Source organism: Budorcas taxicolor, chromosome 7, assembly GCF_023091745.1.
Source record: "Budorcas taxicolor isolate Tak-1 chromosome 7, Takin1.1, whole genome shotgun sequence".
Lineage (NCBI taxonomy): Eukaryota > Metazoa > Chordata > Mammalia > Artiodactyla > Bovidae > Budorcas > Budorcas taxicolor.
In genome coordinates, this window is record NC_068916.1 from 100637405 (window position 1) to 100660198 (window position 22794).

Consider the following 22794-nt stretch of genomic DNA (forward strand, 5'->3'; position numbering starts at 1 on the left):
CAGGACCCCAGGAGGAGAAAGGAAAGTCCCAGCTTAGATTAGGGACTTAAATGAAGCAGTGTCTCATCAACAGACCCTACGTCCGGTGAAAAAAAGTTACCAGGGGCTTGAGGTTTACAGTGGATTAACCACCAACTGAATCCCATTGTCCCTACAGCCCTGAATGGCCTGTACGTGGTGATGTCACTAAATTTTTGGCATAGACTGATGGCACTGGATACACTGTCTTGGACATTGCTAAAGTCTTCTTTTGCACTCCACTAGCACCCAAAGAAGACTAATTTTCATTCATGTTAGAAGGCCACAAACATACATTTGCAGTACTCCCTCAGGAGTACCTAAATTCCTCTCCCATTTACTACAAGGGGCAGATTTATTTTGACTGCCACTACCTACGATACCCAAGGGCTTCCCTGGCGGCTCAGAGGGTAAAGCGTCTGCCTCCAATGCGGGAGACCCAGGTTTGATCCCTGGGTCGGGAAGATCCCCTGGAGAAGGAAATGGCAACCCACTCCAGTACTCTTGCCTGGAAAATCCCATGGACTGAGAAGCCTGGTAGGCTACAGTCCATGGGGTCGCAAAGAGTCGGACACAACTGAGTGACTTCATTTCACTTCACTTCACTTCACCTATGATACCCAAAGCTTTCAATGATAGAAGATACTCAGTTGGTTGTAGGGTGAGAGGCCTGACTCAATGGCTCTGACTTTGGTGTTATTATACCATCATCAGCAAGGAAGACTGATCAAGCCTAACAAAATCCAGAGACCGCTCATCAAGTTTTGGGGCACTCTGCAGACAGAATCATAGTGCTCTATCCCTCTGGAAGTTAAGGAAAAACTGTCTCCCTTTTCCCCAACCAAGAGCCAGTCTAGCATTGGATTTTGGATTTTTGAGTATTGAACACAGTAGACAATTCACTTAGGGTTTCTTAGCTGACCCACAGACGTACACTGAATGCTAATCAGCAAGCTGTGGTATGCTCCATACTTTGAGGTGAAAGTCAAGTCTCTCAGTCGTGTCTGACTCTACAACCCCGTGGACTGTAGCCCACCAGGCTCTTCTGTCCATGGGATTCTCCACCCAAGAATACTGGAGTGGGTTGCCATTTCCTTCTCCAAGGGATCTTCCCGACCCAAGGATCGAACCTGGGTCTCCCACATTGCAGGCAGACACTTAAACCTCTGATTCTCTATCCCACAAACCTAATAAACCGATTTCATCTGCAAGGCTCTGTGACTGATGATTTTGTGTGCTGGAGCCTCTGGAAAAAGGGAGGAAGCCCGCACTCAGAAGCATTGTTGCTTGTATAGGAGTCACAGACTCCCTGAAACAGCTACATTTAAAAGCAACTCAGCTTATTCTGGGGAAGAAAATGGAAACCCATTCCAGTATTCCTGTCTGGAGAATTCCGTGGGGAGAGGAGCCTGGTAGGCTGCAGTCCTCGGGGTCATAGGGAGTCGAACACGACTGAGTGACGAACACTAACACTTAGCTTATTACTGATCTCTTGGCATAAACAAAGTCCTGACTCACAGAAAACTTGATTTTATGGACTGATATTCTCATTTGGAGATGAACCAAAACAGACTCACCACTAACCATTTGACAAGCCGTACTTGTCAACTGCAATTGGTGTGGTCAAGCCACGGAGGCGGTCATAGAAGAGCAACAGATGTTTAACGAAACACCACCACTAGACCGCATAGCCCTCAGAATACTGTGGGAATTTCTTTCAAATGAAGTTACTTTCCTTACTCTGGGAAGATTTGCAGAAGGACTACTGATACACTATATGTACATACCCTGAGGGCAGTTGTCTCTACTTCTCAACAAGTAATCTGACTAGAAAAGGTGGTACAAAAAAACTTGTTCCTAATTTTCGCTGAAATAATCAATGACGCTCATCCCTGGAAAGCACTCTGGTCAGCCTCAGTCACTGAGCCTCATTGTTACGGATGACTGCATTGCCCAAAACTTCATCCTCGCAGGCCCGGGTAGAATATATGTAATTACTAACCCATTCTGTTATGCCTGCATGAATACCTCAGGCTAAGTGGAAAAGTCAATACAGAAACTTAAGCAGAAAGTTATCTTGCTGTCTAAGGTAGACCCTGAGGACCAAAAAAATTGGTCAGCTGGCTGCATCCAAACTCTGCTAGCATGATTGAGGCCAATACTGCAGGTGCCCTTATCCTGTTCTTTGGAGTCTTATTGATATTAGCTTTAATTAAGTACTGTATGAAAAAAAAACTGAATGATCTAGTCCCTATCTCTGTTAATTATATTAATCATTGTCAAACAAAATGGTATACCTGTGGAAAAATCTGTCATATGGCCCCTGAAACTGTGTCATGTTTGGCTTTTGGACTATGTGCAATCCAACAATGGTGTGCCCTTTACCACAAAATCTACTAAACAATGGGCTGAAAGTCAAAACTTTTGCATGTATTAACATTTGTTTTTATTTGGCTTACATGTTTTATGTTCCTTTATTTTCCTTTCTTATTTTTTTAAATTGTTAATAAAATATTTCAAGTTAATGTACTCTTTACTACTCTCTTACTGGTTACCTGCAAGTTACAGTATGTATCCCTGATTTTTTACAACATAAAATAAATGATCACATTCACCATCTTCCCATTAATGCTAGAACCTTAAAACATTTAATTCCACTTGCAACCTCTTTTGGAGAACCAATTCTCAATATCTAATAAAACTGATGTACTTAATAGCAAGGTCTCTTTGATGTCTAAACATAGATCAACTTTTACAAATGTGCACAAGGAACATGTATACGAGTCTATTTGTTACTTCATTGTTTGGAAAAGTGAAACAGTTGGAGGCAACTTCATGTCGATATATATGATATAGAAAAAGAAACAGTATTCATAAAATAGAATCCCATAGCAATGTTAAAATGCCTTAAATAGAGATCAATATGAATCTGATGAACATAATTTCAGATAAAAGTAACAGAAGAGCACATACAAAATGATATATAGATTTTAGAAATAGACTGTATGTAGACAGGTACATAAGAGGTAACAATATATAAATGTGTGAAAAGGAAGAACTCCAACTTTAAAAGAGGTGTAAGTTACCTCTGCAGAGGGAGGAAAAGAAATGTGATAAAAGAGAAATGCAGAAGTCCTACAAATTTCTATTATGTTAAAAACTAGTGATGCAATGATGGGAAAATGTTCATATTTTTAAAAGTTGAACAACCAGTGTTCAGATATTTAAAATTTAAGCAAACACTACTGCTCCTTCTACTTCCCACTTAGTTGAAATATTTCATAAATACATAAAAGAAAACTTTACATAAAAATTTCACAATGAGTACAATGAGTGTAAATGTCTACCTGCAAGTGTAGTTGCCTCATTGGGTGATAATATAAACTGATTTTCTATATATATAGGCAAAAATTCAGATGCTCCGATCATAACTAAAGATTCTGAAGCTCTCGACAGAGATAGATACATAAATATTGGATTCTTGATCAGAATCTGAAATAGAAATAAGTTATGTATGAATTATTTTATTTTATTAGGTAAAGAAAAATAGATATACCCACCTGTATATTAGTGACCGATCCACAAAAAGTTTACCTTTGTCAATAACTGACAATACTATATGTATATAAAAATTGAAACAGAAACTTAAAATTCACCAATATACCATAAAAGACATGTAGTGTTTGAACCATTTTTATTTGCTATTTGATCTCCATACCACCTATAATTTTTATTTGTGACTCTTGCAGTGTGTTAGGACTGCTAGAACTAGAATATTAATTTTCAAACTGATTTCTGTATTTCTTAGATATGTATATATCTTTGAGAATGTTCAGTGATGTTTTATATTTGTATATTTTTAAATAAACTTAAAATTTCTTTTTCTATCCCTTAACACTATTTCTGAAATCTATCATTTTCTGCGTATTTATCAAATTCATCTTCTGGGTTAAATTTAACACATTACATAGTGTAATACCACTCCCATAGGGTTAAATGCTTAAGTCAACTTGAGCTTCCTACTGGTGCAAACAAGGTGACATTAAACATCCTTGTGCAACCCTTAAGGAAATAGGATAGAGCGTCTTTGGAAGTATATATACTAGACAGGGATTACTAGGGCTCTGGGATTTGGTCTACCTCATGCCATTATTTCTCCAAATTTTTCTCCAAAATTATCAGTTTATACTCCCACCTTAATACAAGGGAATCCCATTTTCTTCATGTAGCGACTGATACTTTTTAAAATTCATCAGAGCAACATTTCTGATTTCATATCCCTTTCCAGAACTTCGCCATTCTCCAAGAAAGAGGTGTTGAACTTTAAAAGGCCTGACTGACTGCCTCACAAAGCAAGTAATGTTGCACAAGTTCTGAGACTGGGTCATAAACTGACAGTAGGACTTCTGTGGGGAACTCTCACTCTCAGGAGTCTGCCCATGGAACTTGGTTACCATGTTCTGAGAAAAACCAGGCCAGATGGGGAGGTCATGTGTGGGCATTCTAGCAAACAGCCAGAATCAAAAGCTAATATCTGGAACAAGCCTTCAGATGACTTTATCACCCAGACTTATTTCACTATAGTTGATCAAAACAGATGCTCTATTATTTTAAGCCACTAAGTTTGGGGGTGGTTTGTCATGTAGCAACAGATAACTGGCACATCCCACATAATCACAAACACTTTAATATTAGTTGGCTTTCAAAATTTCACCATTCTGATGAATGCATATTATTACAGTGCTATATTTTATAATTCTCTAACTTCAAACATATAACTGAGCATTTCTTCATATAATTTCTTAGCTATTTAGTATTCACTTGGGAGTATGAACTGGCTGTTTATATGCTTCCTGAAATTCTTCTGTAGATTTTCCAAGAACTCTAATTTATTCTAAATACTAATCTTGTGTTGGATTTAGATATCTGTCACCCACCTTTTAATACTGTCAGCTTCCTTCATTGAACAGAAATCTTAATGTAATGTACTTAAGAAATTTAAATTACATTAATGTCTTAATGTAATCAATCCATAAATAAGTTCATATTTGACACTATTACAAATCTTGTCTATTATTTTCATATCCTTATATTGCAACGTGTTTCTTTCAGTTTAAACTTTGACTTTGTCATTTTTTATAGTCACATTCTATTAACCTAGAAATTATCTTTTTGCATAATATGAAGTAGACAGCCAACTTCATTTTACCACACAAAGAACCGAGTTAGTCATCATACCTACTGAACAATTATCTTCGGAGTGCCTCCTCTATCATATGACAAGTTCTTATATACACTAATCTGTAGCTGGGTTTTCTGTTCCACTGGCCTGTTTATTTGTACTGAGGAAATAGTATCTTTTCTTTTTTTAGCCACTATGGCTTTATATCGGGTCTTATTGTGTACTAGAATAAACATTCTTTGTTTCACTTATTCATGCCCTTGCATGCGCAGTCACTCAGTGACTTCCCTGCCAGGCTCCTCTGCCCATGAAATTTTCCAGGCAAGGATACTAGAGTGGGTTGCCACTTCCTTCTGCAGGGGATTTTCCCAACCCAGGGAAGAGCATGACCTTGCACACCGGAGTAACACCCACTTTCCCCCACAGCCAGTCCCTCCCATCAGAAGCTTGCACAAGCCTCTTACCCTTATCCATCAGAGGGCAGATAGAATCAAAACTACAATCACAGAAAACTAACCAAAATGATCACATAGATCACAGCTTCGTGTAACGTAATGTCGTATAGGGTCACTATAAGCCTATGAGCCATGTCCTATAGGGTCACCCAAGACGGATGGGTCATGGTAGAGAGTTATGACAAACTGTGGTCCACTGGAGAAAGAAATGGCAAACCATTTCAGCATTCTTGCCTTGAGAACCCCATGAACAGTATGAAAAGGCAAAAAGATATGATACTACTGGAGAAGAGCAGAGAAATAGGTCCAGAAGGAATGAAGAGGCTGAGCCAAAGCAGAAACAATGCCCAGTTGTGGGTATGTCTGGTGGTAAATGTAAAGTCTGATGCTCTAAAGAACAATACTGCATAGGAACTTGTTAGATTCTTGAATCAAGGTAATTTGGAAGTGGTCAAACAGGAGATGACAAGAGTGAACATTGACATTTCAGGAATGAGCGAACTAAAGAAGGTTGGAATGGGTGAATTTAATTCAGACGACCGTTATATCTACTACTGTGGGCAAGAATCCCTTTGAAGAAATGGAGTAGCTGTCATAGTCAACAAAAGAGTCCAAAATGCAGTACTTGGGTGCAATCTCAAACATGACAGAATGGTCTCTGTTCATTTCAAAGGCAAACCATTCAGTATTACAGTAATCCAAGTCTATGCCCCAACCACTAATGCCAAAGAGCTGAAACTGTATGGTCCTGTGAAGATCTACAAGACCTCTACAACTAACACCAAAAAAAGATGTCCTTTTCATCACAGGGGGCTGGAATGCAAAAGTAGGAAATCAAGAGATACCTGGAGTAACAGGCAAGTTTGGCCCTGAGATGCAAAATGAAACAGAGCAAGGCTAACAGTTTTGCCAAGAGAACACCCTGGCCATAGCAAACACCCTCTTCCAACAACACAATAGATGACTCAACACATGGACACCACCAGATGGTCAATAGTGAAATCAGATTGATTATATTCTTTGCAGTCAAAGATGGATATGCTCTATACAGTCAGCAAAAGCAAGACTGGTAGCTGATTGTGGCTCAGATCATGAACTCCTTATTGAAAAATTCAGACTTAAATGGAAGTGAAGTGAGTGAAAGTTGCTCAGTCATGCCCGATTCTTTGACCCCATGGACTATACAGTCAACGGAATTCTCCAGGCCAGAATACTGGAGTGTGAAGCCTTTCCCTTCTCCAGGGGATCTTCCCAACCCAGGAATGGAACCCAGGTCTACTGCATTGCAGGCAGATTCTTTACCGACTGAGCTATGAAGAAAGTAGGGTAAACCACTAGGCTATTCAGAAGTGAAGTGAACTGAAGTGAAGTCTCCCAGTCGTGTCCGACTCTTTGCGACCCCATGGACTGTAGCCTACCAGGCTTCTCAGTCCATGGGATTTTCCAGGCAAGAGTACTGGAGTGGGTTGCCATTTCCTTCTCCAGGGGATCTTCCCGACCCAGGGGTCAAACCCGGGTCTCCCGCATTGGAGGCAGACGCTTTAACCTCTGAGCCACCAGGGAAGCCCAGGCTATTCAAATATGACCTAAATCAAATATCTTATGATTATACAGTGGAAGTGAGAAATAGATTCAAGGGATTAGATCTGATAGAGTGCCTATCTACGGACAGAGGTTTGTGACATTGTACAGGAAGCAGTGATCAAAACCATTCCCAAGAAAAAAAAATGCAAACAAGGCAAAATGGTTGTCTAAGGAGACCTGACAAATAAGTGAGAGAAGAGAAGTAAAAGGCAAAGGAGAAAAGGAAAGATACATTCATCTGAATGCAGAATTCACAGAATAGCAAGGGAAGATAAGAAAGCCTTCCTCAGTGACCAGTGCAAAGAAATAGAGGAAAACAATACAATGGGGAAGCCTAGAGATCTCTTCAAGAAAATTAGAGATACCAAGGGAAAATTTCATGCAAAGATGGGCTCAATAAAGGACAGGAATGGTATGGACCTAATAGAAGCAGAAGATATTCAGAAAAGATGGCAAGAATACACAGAAGAACTGTAGAGAAAATATCTTAATGACCCAGATAACCATTTTGTTGTGATCACTCACCGAGAGCCAGGCATCCTAGAGTGTGAAGTCAAGTGGGCCTTAGGAAGCATTACTATGAGCAAAGCGAGTGGAGATGATGGAATACCCATTGAGTTATTTCAAATCCTGAAAAATGATGCTGTGAAAGTGGTGCACTCAATATGCCAGCAAATTTGGAAAACTCAGCTAAGGCCAAAAATTTGAAAAAGTCAGTTTTCATTCCAATCACCAAGAAGGGCAAGGCCAAAAAATATTCAGACTACTGCACAACTGAACTCATTTCACATGCTAGTAAGGTAATGCTCAAACAGTATTGAACTGAGGACTTCCAGATGTACAAGCTGGATTTAGAAAAGGCAGAGGAACCAGAGATCAAATTGCCAACATACACTGGATCACAGAAAAAGCAAGAGAATTTCAGAAAAATATCTACTTCTGCTTCACTGGCTATGGTAAAGCCTTTGACTGTGTGGATCACAACAAACTGTGGAAAATTCTTTAAGAGATGGAAATAACAGACTACCTTACCTGCCTCTTGAAATATCTGTATGAATGTCAAAAAGCAACAGTTAGAACTGGACATGGAACAACAAACTGGTTCAAAATTGGGAGAGGAGCACATCAAGGCTGTATATTGTCACCCTGCTTATTTAACTTCTATGCAGAGTACATCCTGTGAAAAGCCAGGCTGGATGAAGTTCAAGCTGGAATCAAGATTGCCGGGAGAAATATCAATAACCTCATATATGCGGATGACACCACCCTTATGGCTGAAAGCTAGGTGGAACAGCCTCTTGATGGAAGTGAAAGAGTTAAGAGTGGAAAATCTGGCTTAAAACTCAATTCGGAAAACTAAGATCATGGCATCTGGTCCCATCTTTCATGGCAAACAGATGGTGAAACAATGGAAACACTGAAAGACTTTATTTTGGGGGGCTCCAAGATCACTGCAGATGGTGACTGCAGGCATGAAACTAAAAGATGCTTGCTCCTTGGAAGAAAAGCTATGACAAACATAGACAGCATATTAAAAAGCTGAGACATCACTTTGTTGACAAAGATCGGTATAGTCAAAGCTATGGTTTTTCCAGTAGTCATGTATGGATATGAGAGTTGGACTGTGAAGAAAGCTGAGCGCTGAAGAATTGATGTTTTGAACTGTGGTGTTGGAGAAGACTCTTGAGAGTCCCTTGGACTGCAAGGAGATTCAACTAGTCCTTTCTAAAAGAGATCAGCCCTGGGTGTTCTTTGGAAGGAATGATGCTAAAGCTGAAACTCCAGTACTTTGGCCACCTGATGCGAAGAGCTGACTCATTGGGAAAGACTCTGATGCTGGGAGGGATTGGGGGCAGGAGGAAAAAGGGACGACAGAGGATGAGATGGCTGGATGGCATCACTGACTCGATGGACGTGAGTTTGAGTGAACTCCGGGAGTTGGTGATGGACAGGGAGGCCTGGCATCCTGCAATTCATGGGGTCGCAAAGAGTCAGACATGACTGAGCAACTGAACTGAACTGAATATATGAGCACCTAAATATACAAAGCAAACACTAACGACATAAAAGGAGACATAAAAGGAGAAATTAGCAAGAATACAAAAATAGTAGGGGGCATTAATACCCCATTTGTATCAATTGACACACCATCCAGACATAAAATCAATATGGAAATGGTGGTCTTACACGACACACTAGACTACTTGGCTTAACAGACATCCATAGGACATTGCATCCCCAAACAGCAGATATACATTCTTTTCAGGTGCACATAGAGTGTTTTTCGGGTCAGATCATATGTCAGCCACAAAATAAGTCTCAAGAAATTTAAGAGGACAGAAACCGTATTGCGCACTTTTTCTAACCACAGTGGTATGTAACTAGAAATCAGTTATAGGCAAAAAAATGGATAAAGCAGAAACGTGGAGACAAAACAACATGCTACTAAAAAATCAATGGGCCAGTGAAGAAATCAAAGCAGAAAACAGAAAAGGTACAGAGAAAAATGGAAATTAAAAAGACAAATTCCAAAATCAATGGGATACATCAAAAGCAGTTCAAAGAGGGGAGTTCATAGCAATACAGTCCTGCTTGGAGAAACAAATCTCAGAAACCAACAACTTAACCTACCGTCTAAATAGAAGATATCAACCAAATCAAGAGCTGTTGTTTTTTTTTTTAAGATAAGCCTTAAGCTAGGTTCACTAAGAAAAAAAGATAGAGGATACAAATAAACAAAATAAGAAATTAAAGAGGAAAAATTACAACTGATATCACAGAGATACAAAAATTGTAAGAGAATATAGCAAATAGTTAAAGGCCAACAAATGGACAATCTATAACAAATGGATAAATTTCTAGAAACATACAATCTTCCAAAACTGAATCTAAAGAAGAAATAAACAATCTGAACAGATCCATCACTAGTAATGAAATTGAATTTGTAAGAAAAAATTTCCAGCAAACAAGTCCAGGACTGGACAACCTCATAGGGGAATTCTACCAAGCATATGGATAAGAGCTAATATTTATCCTTCTCAAGCCATCTCAAAAAATTTTGGAGGGAATACTCTCTAATTCATTCTGCAAGGTCACCATTACCCTCATACCAAATCAGATAAAGACAAGCACATAAAAATAAAACTATGGGTCAAATTTTCTGATGAAAATAGATGCATAAATCCTCAAAAAAAATTAGCAAATTGAATACATGTTTGTTGGTTTTGTTGCTTTGACATGTAGGTTCATAAAAGCAAAACTCAGTCATGACCCATGAGAAGGGCTGACAGGAATTTTAACTGGGTAAGGTCCTATAGGCCATTCTGAAATAAACATTTCTAAATGAAAAAAAAAAAAGTTGTTTGTGAGAGTATTTGTTAACTTCTAAAGTTCTTTTCTAAGTTATTTTAATATAATAAAAAGATAATGCTAATACCTACCTCTGTCATCTTATTAAATGGCCTATTTATTTATATAGAGAAAAAATAAATTCATTATAATATAAAAGTTAAAAGCAATAGAAGAAGGAAAAATACTTGGTATCAGTCTTTGACACTAACCAAGTTTGTACTGATGCCACATAGGTGAAATGGATCCTATTTTCCATTATCTAGAAAATGAGTAGGTTAATTAAGACCTCAAAAGTTCCATTCAGATTCAAGTTGAACACTTTATACTTTTCTTAAATCCATAACAAAAATATTGTACATGTCAAGTTAATTTGCTTGTTTATATAAAATACTTTACCCTGAAAGTAGCAAATAAGTCCTTGATACTAGGTCCAAATTCCTGATCTTTTGTTTGATCTCTGTCCAAAATATGAGGCTGTTTACGTTTCCCAGCTTTTATCCTTGCTGTGCCTATACATTAACAAGGAGAAGAATCTTATAACATGTTCAAATAACTAACACACATATAATAAGCATTCATACACATTCCAACATATACCCAATTGGTCCTGAAGTGGTAAGTGAACTATTTTTGAACAAGCTAAAGTCAAGCTGGTGGCCCTTGGTGGCTCAGACGGTAAAGTGTCTGCCTGCAATGCAGGAGACCCAGGTTAAATCCTTGGGTTGGGAAGATTCCCTGGAGAAGGAAATGGCAACCCACTCCAGTACTCTTGCCTGGAAAATTCCATGGACTGAGGAGCCTGGTAGGCTATAGTCCATGGGGTCCCAAAGGGTAGGACACAACTGAGCGACTTCACTTTCACTTTCAAAGTCAAGCTAATAAACTAAAAGACATGCTCTTCTAAAACAGTACTGTCCTAAAGATCTTTGTGATAAGGGAAATTTCCCATATCTGTACTTTCCAATATCTCCAATATCATAGCCATTAGCTATGATGAGGCTATTAAATATTTTAAAATGTAGCTCCTATGATTGAGTAAATGGATTTTTAATTTAAATTAAAATTTAAATAGCTACATATAACGACTACAGTATTTGACAGCATAGCCCTAAAATATAAAAATACAAATTTGGTATCACTAAAAATATTTTGTACCAATTAAATTTACTACCATTAGGAAGCTATTTGATTTCTCTAATGTTACATGTATATTTCAGTGTTTCCCAAAGACTTTTAATAGTTAGTAATTTACCTTATAACATAAATCATGATAGGTAAATAAGATTAAATATGCTTCTTTCATCAAGAAAATTTTAGATAGCATGAAGCATTTTTAGACAGGAATGACAAAAAAACAAAAATATGTACTAATGACAGTCTGGTACATAAATAAAATAATTACTTGGTGGCATGCTTTATTTGTTCAAATAATACTAGCACATGTCACTGTTTGTCCATCACAGAAAGAAATGTACACAGAAAGTAATGAAATTCAGTTATATTCTGAGAATTGGGGATCAGGGTAGGGGTGAGGAATATACTCTCCTTTAATTTAATGAATTATATTTTTATAGTCACCTCGTAAACTCTGTGGAAAGCATGAAAATGGTATTAATGTAGACCATGCAATAACTGCAATAATAACAAAATAACTCCACCAACTCTGCCGCCAACGTTCTTTATCATCACTGTCTCCAACACTTTAATAGAGAAAATGAAAATTTTCAACTTTGCATAGTTTATTACAAAGCCATAATTAAACAGAGAGAGAAAGAGCATTTTCTGTTAATTTGTCTTTGTTAAATTGCTTTGTTTTGCTGAGATTGAGTGGTTGTGAGTTCTCCAATTATGTGGTTCTCTTCTTTCATGTAGGATGCTAAACTTTTTCCTTTCCCCACTTTTCCCCTGTCTGCTCAGGTGGTGAACAGTAATTCTTTGTCCCTTTTAAACTTCTTTCTCTGACAGAAGTCACACATTTAGAAGACTATCACTCTAAATCTGATCTATTTTTTTAAATCATTCTTACCTCATTTAAACCATGTGCCAAATTCTTTAGAACAAGCTTGGCCCTTTAAATTGCACAACTAACACTTAATCCGGGTATCTGACTCATTACCATTTCTTGGTAATCTTTTTCTTATAGTCCTTTCTCTGAACTCTCGGATTGAGCATGTTTTAGCCTTCTAGTAACCCTAACTCGTCACGCTTTGATAGCCTTTGTCTTCTATCTCCCCTGTGGTTTTTCTTGGTCTATCTTTGCAAACCACAAAGCTTTGCAGTGGGCAGAGCAAGATGGAAATGTGAAGGGTCCTCTGCTGGGATTTTGTTGATTTTTTTTTCCCCTTTTCAGTCACAGTTGTTTTGTAGTTTCAACATTCTTTGTTTCCAATTATGCTCAGGCCATGATTTTTGTGAGGGATTTTCATGTTATGACATTATTTTATATCATTTAGGGAGGAGACTTGGGGAAGCTGATTACCACATCGCTGCCATTATCTTCAGTTCCACACACACTTAAGATGCTGTCCAACCAGCTGTTGTGGGAAAAAGTCCACATCCACAGGAAACAGCTTTGGTGGTACTCTAATGCCAGCAAGATCTGCTGCCAACAGAACCTGGTGAGTAGCCTGCATTTAGGCTTTGACTGTCACAGAGTATGGAGAATATTCCCAGTTTATTCATCAATGGGACAACTTCCTATCCATTGCTACATTATTCAGGGATACAAATACCAACTTGCAATGACACAGGGTTACAAATTTGATATCCATAATTCAGTAAGGATATATACATGTAGATATGTTATGCCCAGGGAGTTTCAACTCCAGATTATCACTGGGCTCTGTTTCCTTGTTGACTATAACATTCATAAAATTTCTATTTTTCTCTCTTTTATTTATAAAATTATAGCTTTTTATCTTTTGGAAATCTTTCTTTTTACATTTGAACCCATCTATGCATTCTAACTATATTGTATGCATTGGTTCCAATTATTACCATGCAACTACTCTCATTTGACACACAAATCCAACTGTTACAAGTCAAAACATTTTATTATAACCTATAATTATCAAATGTATCTGGAAGAGCAATTTTGTAAAAACAGCCCCTTATTTGATGAATGAGGACTTATTTAACAATATGGAAAATAATACAATAAAACTTTAGTTATTGAAACCCTTTAGTATTGGCATGAAATAAAAAAAAATATATCAGGGAACATACTAGAGATACAGAGATAGGAAGAAAATCTATATATACAAGAAAATTTTACTTATCATAAAGATGGTATTTAATATTAAAAATTAAGTTAATATTTTAAAAATCATGGACTGACTAAAAAATGTTATCAGTATAAATAAATATTCCTTTCAGGAAAAAATATAAATGTGTCCCCTTTCTCATATTATATGCAAAAATAAACTGAAATTGATGTTCAATTTAAATCAATCAAATCCAGACAAGGACACCACAAGTAAAGAAAATTACAGGTCAATATCTGTGATGAACATCAGTGCAAAAATACTCAACCAAATACTAGAAAACTGAACTAAACAGTATATTAAAAGGATCACAACCATGATCAAGTGGGATTTCTTCCAAGGATACAAGGATGATTCAACATCTGCAAATCAATCAATATGATTCACCACATTAACAAAATGAAGGATAAAAATCATATGATCGTGCCAATTAAAGCAGAAAAAGCATTTGAGAAAATCCAACATCCATTTATGATGAAAGACACTCAATGGATTGAGTATACAGGGAACATTTTGTTGTTTAGTCTCTTAATTGTGTCTGACTCTATTGCAACCCCATGGACTGTAGCCTGCCAGACTGCTCTGTCCATAGGATTTCCCAAGCAAAAATACTGGAATGGGTTACCATTTCCTTCTACAGGGGATCCTCCCCACCCACAGATCAAACTGCATTGGCATGTGAATTCTTTACCAATGAGCCACTGAGGAAGTCCACAGAGGGAACATACCTCAACATTAAAAAGGCCGTACATGACAAACACACAGCTAACATCACACTGAACAGTGAAAAGCTAAAAACATTTCTTCTGAAATCAGATAAAGGCAAGGATGCTAAACTAGCCGCAGCAATTAGGCAAGAGAAAGAAATAAAAAGCAACCAAATCAGAAAGAAATAAGTAAAACTGTTTCTGTGTGAAAATGGCATGATATTACATATCATCCAAAAACTCCACCTAAAAACCTGGTGAGGGCCCCAAGCTATGACACCATTCTATTTAGCCAGATATTTCTGGAAAATGGTGTGCAGATTAAGACCAGTAAATTTTGTAATTACCATGCTGTCATACTGCCTTTGTATGTATAGAAAAAGCCTAGAGAGATAACCACAGGAATGAGATACCACAGGGATGAATAGGGCATCTATATGAATGGTAGTGATAGCATAGGCACTGTTGGTAGAATAAACATTGTTATGAATGAATATTTGTGTCCCCTGAAAATTCGTATGTTAAGGTTCCTTTTAATGGTTCTAGGAAGTGGAGCTTTGGGGAAGTGATTAGGTTACAATGGTAGAGTCTGCATGAATGTGATTAAAAACCCCAGACAGACTTCTTGCCCCTTCACCCAGGAAAAGATACAGGGAGAAAATAGCTGTATCTATGAACCAGGAAGCAGGATCTCACCAGACACTGAATTTGCCAGCACCTTGATCATGGACTTGTCAGCATACAGAAATATAAGAAGTAAATTTCTGTTTCTGTAAGCTCAGAGTATGAGATTTCTATTCAGTTCAGTTAGGTTCAGTCGCTCAGTCGTGTCCATCTCTTTGCAACCCCGTGAACTGCAGCACGCCAGGCATCCCTGTCCATTACCAACTCCTGGAGTCCACCCAAACCCATGTCCATTGAGTCGGTGATGTCATCCAGCCACCTCATTCTCTGTCATCCCCTTCTTCTCCCTCCCTCAATCTTTCCCAGCATCAGGGTCTTTTCAAATGAGTCAGCTCTTTGCATCAGCTGGCCAAAGTATTGGAGTTTCACCTGCCCAAATGGACAAAGACAGTAGAGAAGAAAATTCTTGCCTAGGATATGTGCTGTTGTTACTGTTGTTGCTAAGTTGTGTCCCACTCTTTGTGACCCATGGATTGTAGCACAACAGACTCTTCTGTCCTCCACTATTTCCTGGAGCTTGCTCAAATTCCTGTTCATTGAGTAGATGATGCTACCTAAGCATCTCATCCTCTGATGCTCCATTCTCCTTTTGCCTTCAATCTGTCCTAGCATCAGGGTCTTTTCCAATGAGTCAGCTCTTCACATCTGGTGGCCAAAATATTGGAGCTTAAGCTTTGTCATCAGTCTACCAATGAATATTCAGGGTTAATTTCCTTTAGGGTTGATTGGTTTGATCTCCTTGCTGTCCAAGGGACTCTCAAGAGTTTTATCCACCATCATACAATTCAAAAGAATCAATTCTTTGGCATTTAGCCTGCTCTACAATCCAACTCTCACATATGTATATGACTACTGGAAAAATCATAGCCTGGACTACATGGACATTTATTAGCAAAGTGATGCTTCCTTTTAAATACAATATCTAGATTTGTCATACCTTTCCTTTCAAGAAGTTCAGTTCCATTCAGTTCAGTCGCTCAGTCATGTCTAACTTTTTGCAGCCCCATGTATTGTACCTCTCCAGGCCTCCCTGTTCATCACCAGCTCCTGGAGCTTACTCAAACCCATGCCCATTTTGTCAGTGATACCATCCAACCATCTCATCCTCTGCCATCCCCTTCTCCTGCCTTCAATCTTTCCCAGCATCAGGGTCTATTCAAATGAGTCAGTTCTTCACATCAGGTGGTCAAAGTTTTGGAGCTTCAGTTTCAGCATCAGTCCTTCCGAAGAATATTAAGGACTGATTTCCTTTAGGAGGGACTGTTGGATCTCCTTGCAGTCCAAGGGACTCTCAAGAGTCTTCTCCAACACCACAGTTCAGAAGCATAATTTCTTCGGCACTCAGCTTTCTTTGTAGTCCAACTCTCACATCCATACATGACTACTGGAAAAACCATAGATTTGACTAGATGGATCACTGTTGGCTAAGTAATGTCTCTGCTTTTTAATAAGCTGTCTAGGTTGGTCATAACTTTTCTTCCAAAGAACAAGCATCTTTTAATTTCATGGCTGCAGTCACCACTTACAGTGATGTTGAGGCCCCCCAAAATAAAGTCTGACACTGTTAGCACTGTTTCCCCATCTATTTCCCATGAAGTGATAGGACCAGAGGCCATGATCTTAGTTTTCTGAATGTTGAGTTTTAAGCCAACTTTTTCACTCTCCTCTTTCACTTTCATCAAGAGGCTCGTTAGTTCTTCTTCACTTTCTGCCATAAGGGTGGAATCATCTGCATATCTGAAGTTGTTGATATTTCTCCCAGCAATCTTGATTCCAGCTAGTGCTTCTTCCAGCCCAGTGTTTCTCATGATGTACTCTGCATATAAGTTAAATAAGCAGGGTGACAATATACAGCCTTGACGTACTCCTTTTCCTATTTGGAACCTGTCTGTTCCATGTCCAGTTCCACCTGTTGCTTCTTGACCTGCATACAGATTTCTCAAGAGGCAGGTCAGGTGATCTGGTATTCCCATCTCTTTCAGAATTTTTCACAGTTTGTGGTGATCCACACAGTCAAAGGCTTTGGCATAGTCAATAAAGCAGAAATAAACCAGTTCTATCACTTAATGGCAAATAGAAGGGGAAAAACTGGAGCAGTAAAGATTTTATTTATTTCCTTGGCCCCCAAAATCACTGTGGATGCTGACTGTAGCCATGAAATTAAAATATGCCTACTCGTTGAAATATCAATAACCTCAGATATGCAAATGACACCACCCTTATGGCAGAAAGTGAAGAAGAACTAAAAAGCCTCTTGATGAAAGTGAAAGAGGAGAGTCAGAAAGTTGGCTTAAAGCTCAACATTCAGAAAACAAAGATCATGGTATCCAGCCCCATCACTTCATGGGAAATAGATGGGGAAACAGTGGAAATAGCAGCTGACTTTATTTTGGGGGGCTCCAAAATCAATGAAGATGGTGATTGCCACCATGAAATTAAAAGATGCTTGCTCCTTGGAAGGAAAGTTATGACCAACCTAGACAGCATATTAAAAAGCAGAGACATTAGTTTGTCAACGAAGGTCCATCTAGTCAAGGCTAGGTTTTTCCAGTAGTCATGTATGGATGTGAGAGTTGGACTATAAAGAAAGCTGAGCACCAAAGAATTTATGCTTCTGAACTGTGGTGTTGGAGAAGACTCTTGAGAGTCCCTTGGACTGCAAGGAGACCCAAGCAGTCCATCCTAAAGGTGATCAGTCCTGGGTGTTCATTGGAAGGACTGATGTTGAAGTTGAAACTCCAATACTTTGGTCACCTGATGCGAAGAGCTGACTCATTTGAAAACATCCGATGCTGGGAAAGATCCTCCCCTCCTCCTGAGGGCAGGAGGAGAAGGGGATGACAGAGGATGAGATGGTTGGATGGCATCACTGACTCAATGGACATGAGTGTGGGTAAACTCCAGGAGTTGGTGATAGACAGGGAGACCCTGGCGTGCTGCAGTTCATGGGGTCACAAAAAGTCGGACACGACTGAGTGACTGAACTGAACTGAACTGAACTGATGGAACTGGATGCCATGATCTTAGCTTTTTTCACATTGTTTCAAGCCAACTTTTTCACTCTTCTCTTCCACCTTCATCAAAACACATTTTAGTTCCTCTTCACTTTCTGCCATTAGAATGGTATCATTTCTATGCCTGAAGTTGTTGATATTTTTTCCCTGCAATCTTGAGTCTAGCTTGTGATTCATCTAGCCTGCCATTTCACATGATGTACTCTGCATAGAAGTTAAATAAGCATGGTGACAATAATTCAGTAGTTCCATGGCCAGTTCTAACTGCTGCTTCTTGACCTGTAAACAGGTTTCTCAGGAGGCAGGTAAGGTGGTCTGGTACTTTCATCTCTTTAAGAATTTTCCACAGTTTGTTGTGATATGCACAGTCAAAGGTTTCAGTGTAGTCAAGGAAGCAGAAGCAGATGTTTCTCTACAAGTTTCTTGCCTTCTCCATCATCCAACAAATGTTGGCAATTTAATCTCTGGTTTCTCTGCCTCTTTGAAACCCAGCTTGTACATCTGGAAGTTCTCAGTTCATATACTGCTGAAGCCTAGCTTGAAGGATTTTGAGCATAACCTTGCCAGCACATGAAATGACTGTAATTGAATTGTAGTTTGAACATTCTTTGAAATTGACCTTCTTTGGGATTGGAATGAAAACTGACTTTTTCCAGTTCTGTGACCACTGCTGAGTTTTCCAAATCTGCTGATGTACTGAGCACAGCACTTTAACAGCATCATCTTTTAGGATTTTAAATAGTTCAGCTGAAATTCCATCACTCCCATTAGCTTTATTTGACTTTACACTGCAGGATGTCTGTCTCTAGGTGAGTGACCACATCAAGGTGGATATCCAGGACATTAAGACCTTTTTTGTACAGTTCATTTATGTGCTCTTGCCACCTCTTCTTAATCTCTCCTGCTGCTGTTACGGCCTTACCACTTCTGTCCTTTACCATGCCCATCCTTGCATGAAATGTTCCCTTGATATCTCCAATTTTATTGAAGAGATCTCTAGTCCTTTCCATTCTGTTGTTTTCCTCTATTTCTTTGTTCACTTGAGAACACCTTCTTATCTCTCCTTGCTATTCTCTGTAACTGCATTCAGTTGGGTATATCTTTCTCTTTTGCCCATGCCATTCACTTCTCTTGTTTCCTCAGCTATTTGTAAAGCATCCTCAGACAACTTTGCCTTCTTGCATTTGTTTTTCTTTGGGATGGTTTTGGTCACTAGCTCTTATACAATGTATGAACCTCCATCCATAGTTCTCAGGCACTCTCTCTACCAGATCTAATCCTTGGAATCTATTCATCACTTCCACTGTATAATCATAAAGGATTTGATTTAGCTCACACCAGAAGAGCCTAGATATTTTCCCCACTTTCCTCAATTTAAGCCTGAATTTTGCAATAAAGAGTTCGTGATCTGAGCCACAGTCTGTTCCAGGTCTTGGTTTTACTGTCTGTAGAGTTTCTACATCTTTGGCTGCAAAGAACATAACCAGGATATGTATCTTTCCCTATAAAGATAAATCTCTTGGTTAATGGAGGGCCAACCTGATGACAAAGTAATCAACCTGATAAAAGCTTGTCTTCTGATGAAAGTATCATATCTGGAACTCACGGTTTACGGCTACTATTGATGAATTGGACAATAAGCAGTATTAATAATTATATCCTGGTAAATATTCTTGTTGACAGATTGTCCTTAGTGTGAAGAAGTCCAAGTAGTGCATTCATGCAAAGTCATTATTACTCTAACCAGCTCTTTTTACATGAGCTTACTGAGGAAGAATTTAGAGTAGTTAGAAAAAAATGAGAGAGGCTGATTAACATTGACAGGATGGGTCACCCTGTCCAACTGCTAAAGAGCCTCTTAAAAATGCATACAATTTTCATGTGCTAGTTGCAAGAGGTTCATCTAGATATTCTCCTGGTTACATAATTTTTATATTGCTCTAGGTTCTAACCATACATTAGTATAAATCTATACCTCAGTATAAATTTAGTATCAGAGGATAAGATGGTTGGATGGCATCAATGACATGATTCAATGGACATGAGTCTGGGTAAACTCCTGGGGTTGGTGATTGTCAGGGAGGCCTGGTGTGCTGCAGTCATGGGGTCGCAAAGAGTTGGACACAACTGAGTGACTGAACTGAACTGAACTGAATACCTATAAAAATTAGTATAAATTTATACCTCCTGGGTGACTCAGCTGGTAAAGAATCCTCTTGCAGTGCAGGAGACCCCATTTGATTCCTGGGTCAGAAAGTTCCCCTGAAGAAGGCTACCCACTCCAGTATTCTTGGGCTTCCCTGGTGGCTCAAAACGTAAAGTATCTGCCTAAAATACAGGAGACCTGGTTCAATCCCTGGGTTGGGAAGATCCCCTGGAGGAGGGTATGGCAACCCACTCCAGTATTCTTGCCTGGAGAATCCCATGGACGGAGGAGCCTGGCAGGCTACAGTCAATGGGGTTGCAAAGTGTTGGACACAACTGAGCAACTAAGCATAGCATACTTCAGGGTATCCCTTCTATGCTAAGTGGTCAACAGCCTGACATTCACTAGCATGATTTCCTGTATTTCAAGGCCACTGTTGAGCAGCCACTGTAATATACTGGCTATCCTTTTTTTCATTTCAGTAAGAGAACTTTATATTCACACATTTAAATGTTTCCTTTTACCTGGAATATTTTCCAGTATTATTAAAAGAAGCTATATGTATTACAGCATGCAAGAAAAATTCAACATATAATTATCAGTTAATGTGATATACCACATTAACAGAATAAAGGACAAAAACATGATCATCTTAAAGGATTCAGAAAAAGCATTCAACAAAGTTTAACACCATTTCATTATAAAAAAACATTCAACAAACTATGAACAGAAGGAAATTATGCCAACATAATAAAAGCTATATATGCCAAGCCCACTTCTAATATTGTATTAAATGTGAAAAACTGAAAGTTCTCCCTCTAATATCTGGAACAAGGTAAAGATATCTACTTACTTTTACCACTTCTATTCAACATAATACTCAAATTCTAACCAAAACAAATAGGCAAGAAAAAGAAATAAAAGGCATCCACATTGGAAGGAAGAGGTAAAATTATCTCTGTGTGAAGATGATATGAACTTCTGAGAAAGTGCTAAACACTCCAAAGGAAAAAAACTGTTAGAACTGATAAATGAATTGAGCAAAGTTGCAGGATACAAAGTTAATACAACTCAAGTGTAGTTCTATACACTAACAATGAGCAACATGCAAGGCAAAGACCTGTACACTGAAAACTCCAAAACATTGCTGAAAGAATTAAAGAAGATACAAATAAATGGAAGAAAGACATGCTCATAGATCTGAAACTCAGTATTGCTAAAATGCCCTTAATACCCAAAGTGACCTACAGATTCAATGCAATCCCTTATCAAAACCCCAACAGAATTTTTCACAGAATCAGAAAAAAATCCTAAAATTTCATATGGAATCTCAAAAGACCCCAAATAGTCAAAACAATCCAGAGAAAGAAAAAACAAAGTCAGAGACTTCATATGTCCTGGTTTCAAAATATATTATAAAGCTATAGTAATCAAAACAGTATGGTACTGGTATAAAGTATGGTACTGGTTCCAGAATCTAGAACAATGGAAGAGAATAAAGATCCAAGTAATATATTCTCATAAATATGAGACAAATCATATTTTACAGAAAGAATAAGAATATACAACATGGAAAGGATAACCTCTTGAATAAATGGTGCTGGAAAAACTAAATATTCATGTGCAAAAGAATGAAGTGAGATCCTTTCCTTACAATATATATGAAAATAACTCAAAATGGATTAAATATCTAAACATAAAACTTGCAACAATAAAGCTCCCAGAAGATAATATATGAGAAAATCTTCATGGTGTTGATTTTGGGAGTTAATTTTTGATATGACACCAAAAGCACAGGCAACAAAAATAAGATTAGAGCAATGGGACTACATTGAACTTAAACTGGACAGCAAAGGAAACAACAGAGTGAACAGAGAAACTACAGAATGGGAGAAAATATAGGCAAACCACTTATCTGGAGTAAAGCTAATATCCAGAATATAGAAAGAATTATGTCAACTCAATAAGAACAAAAATCTGATTTTAAAAATGTGCAAGGACTTGAAAAGATATTCCTCCAAAAAAGATATACAAATGACCAACAAGTATTTGAACATCACTAATCATCAGGAAAATGAAAATCAAAACCACAACAAAATATCACCTCGTACACACCTATTAGGATAGCCACTTAAAAAAAGAGAAAATAATAAGTGTTGGCAAAGATATTGAGAAACTGGAAGCACTATGCACTATTAGTGGGAATGTAAAATGATACAGCCACTGTGGAAAACAATATGGAAGTTCCTCAAAAAATTAAAAATAGGAATACCATACAATCTAATAATCTGGGTATATATATCCCCAAAATATTGAAGATAGAATCTCAAAGAGATATTCACACATCCATGTTGAAGTAACCTAAAGGTCAACTGACAAATAGATAAAGA

The 22794-nt window shown here is 38.1% G+C and overlaps 1 protein-coding gene across 1 annotated transcript in view; it reads right to left on the bottom strand.

Moving 5' to 3' along the window:
* SLCO6A1 (solute carrier organic anion transporter family member 6A1) overlaps nt 1–22794 on the bottom strand; it is a 101830-nt gene that overhangs the window by 54578 nt on the left and 24458 nt on the right. Inside the window, exons 5-8 of the mRNA XM_052643558.1 lie at nt 12682–12694; nt 12169–12278; nt 10987–11099; nt 3366–3510 (exon numbers count right to left, since the gene is read on the bottom strand). Of these exons, the coding sequence (XP_052499518.1) occupies nt 3366–3510; nt 10987–11099; nt 12169–12278; nt 12682–12694 (381 nt within the window). The remainder of the gene's footprint in view (nt 1–3365; nt 3511–10986; nt 11100–12168; nt 12279–12681; nt 12695–22794) is intronic.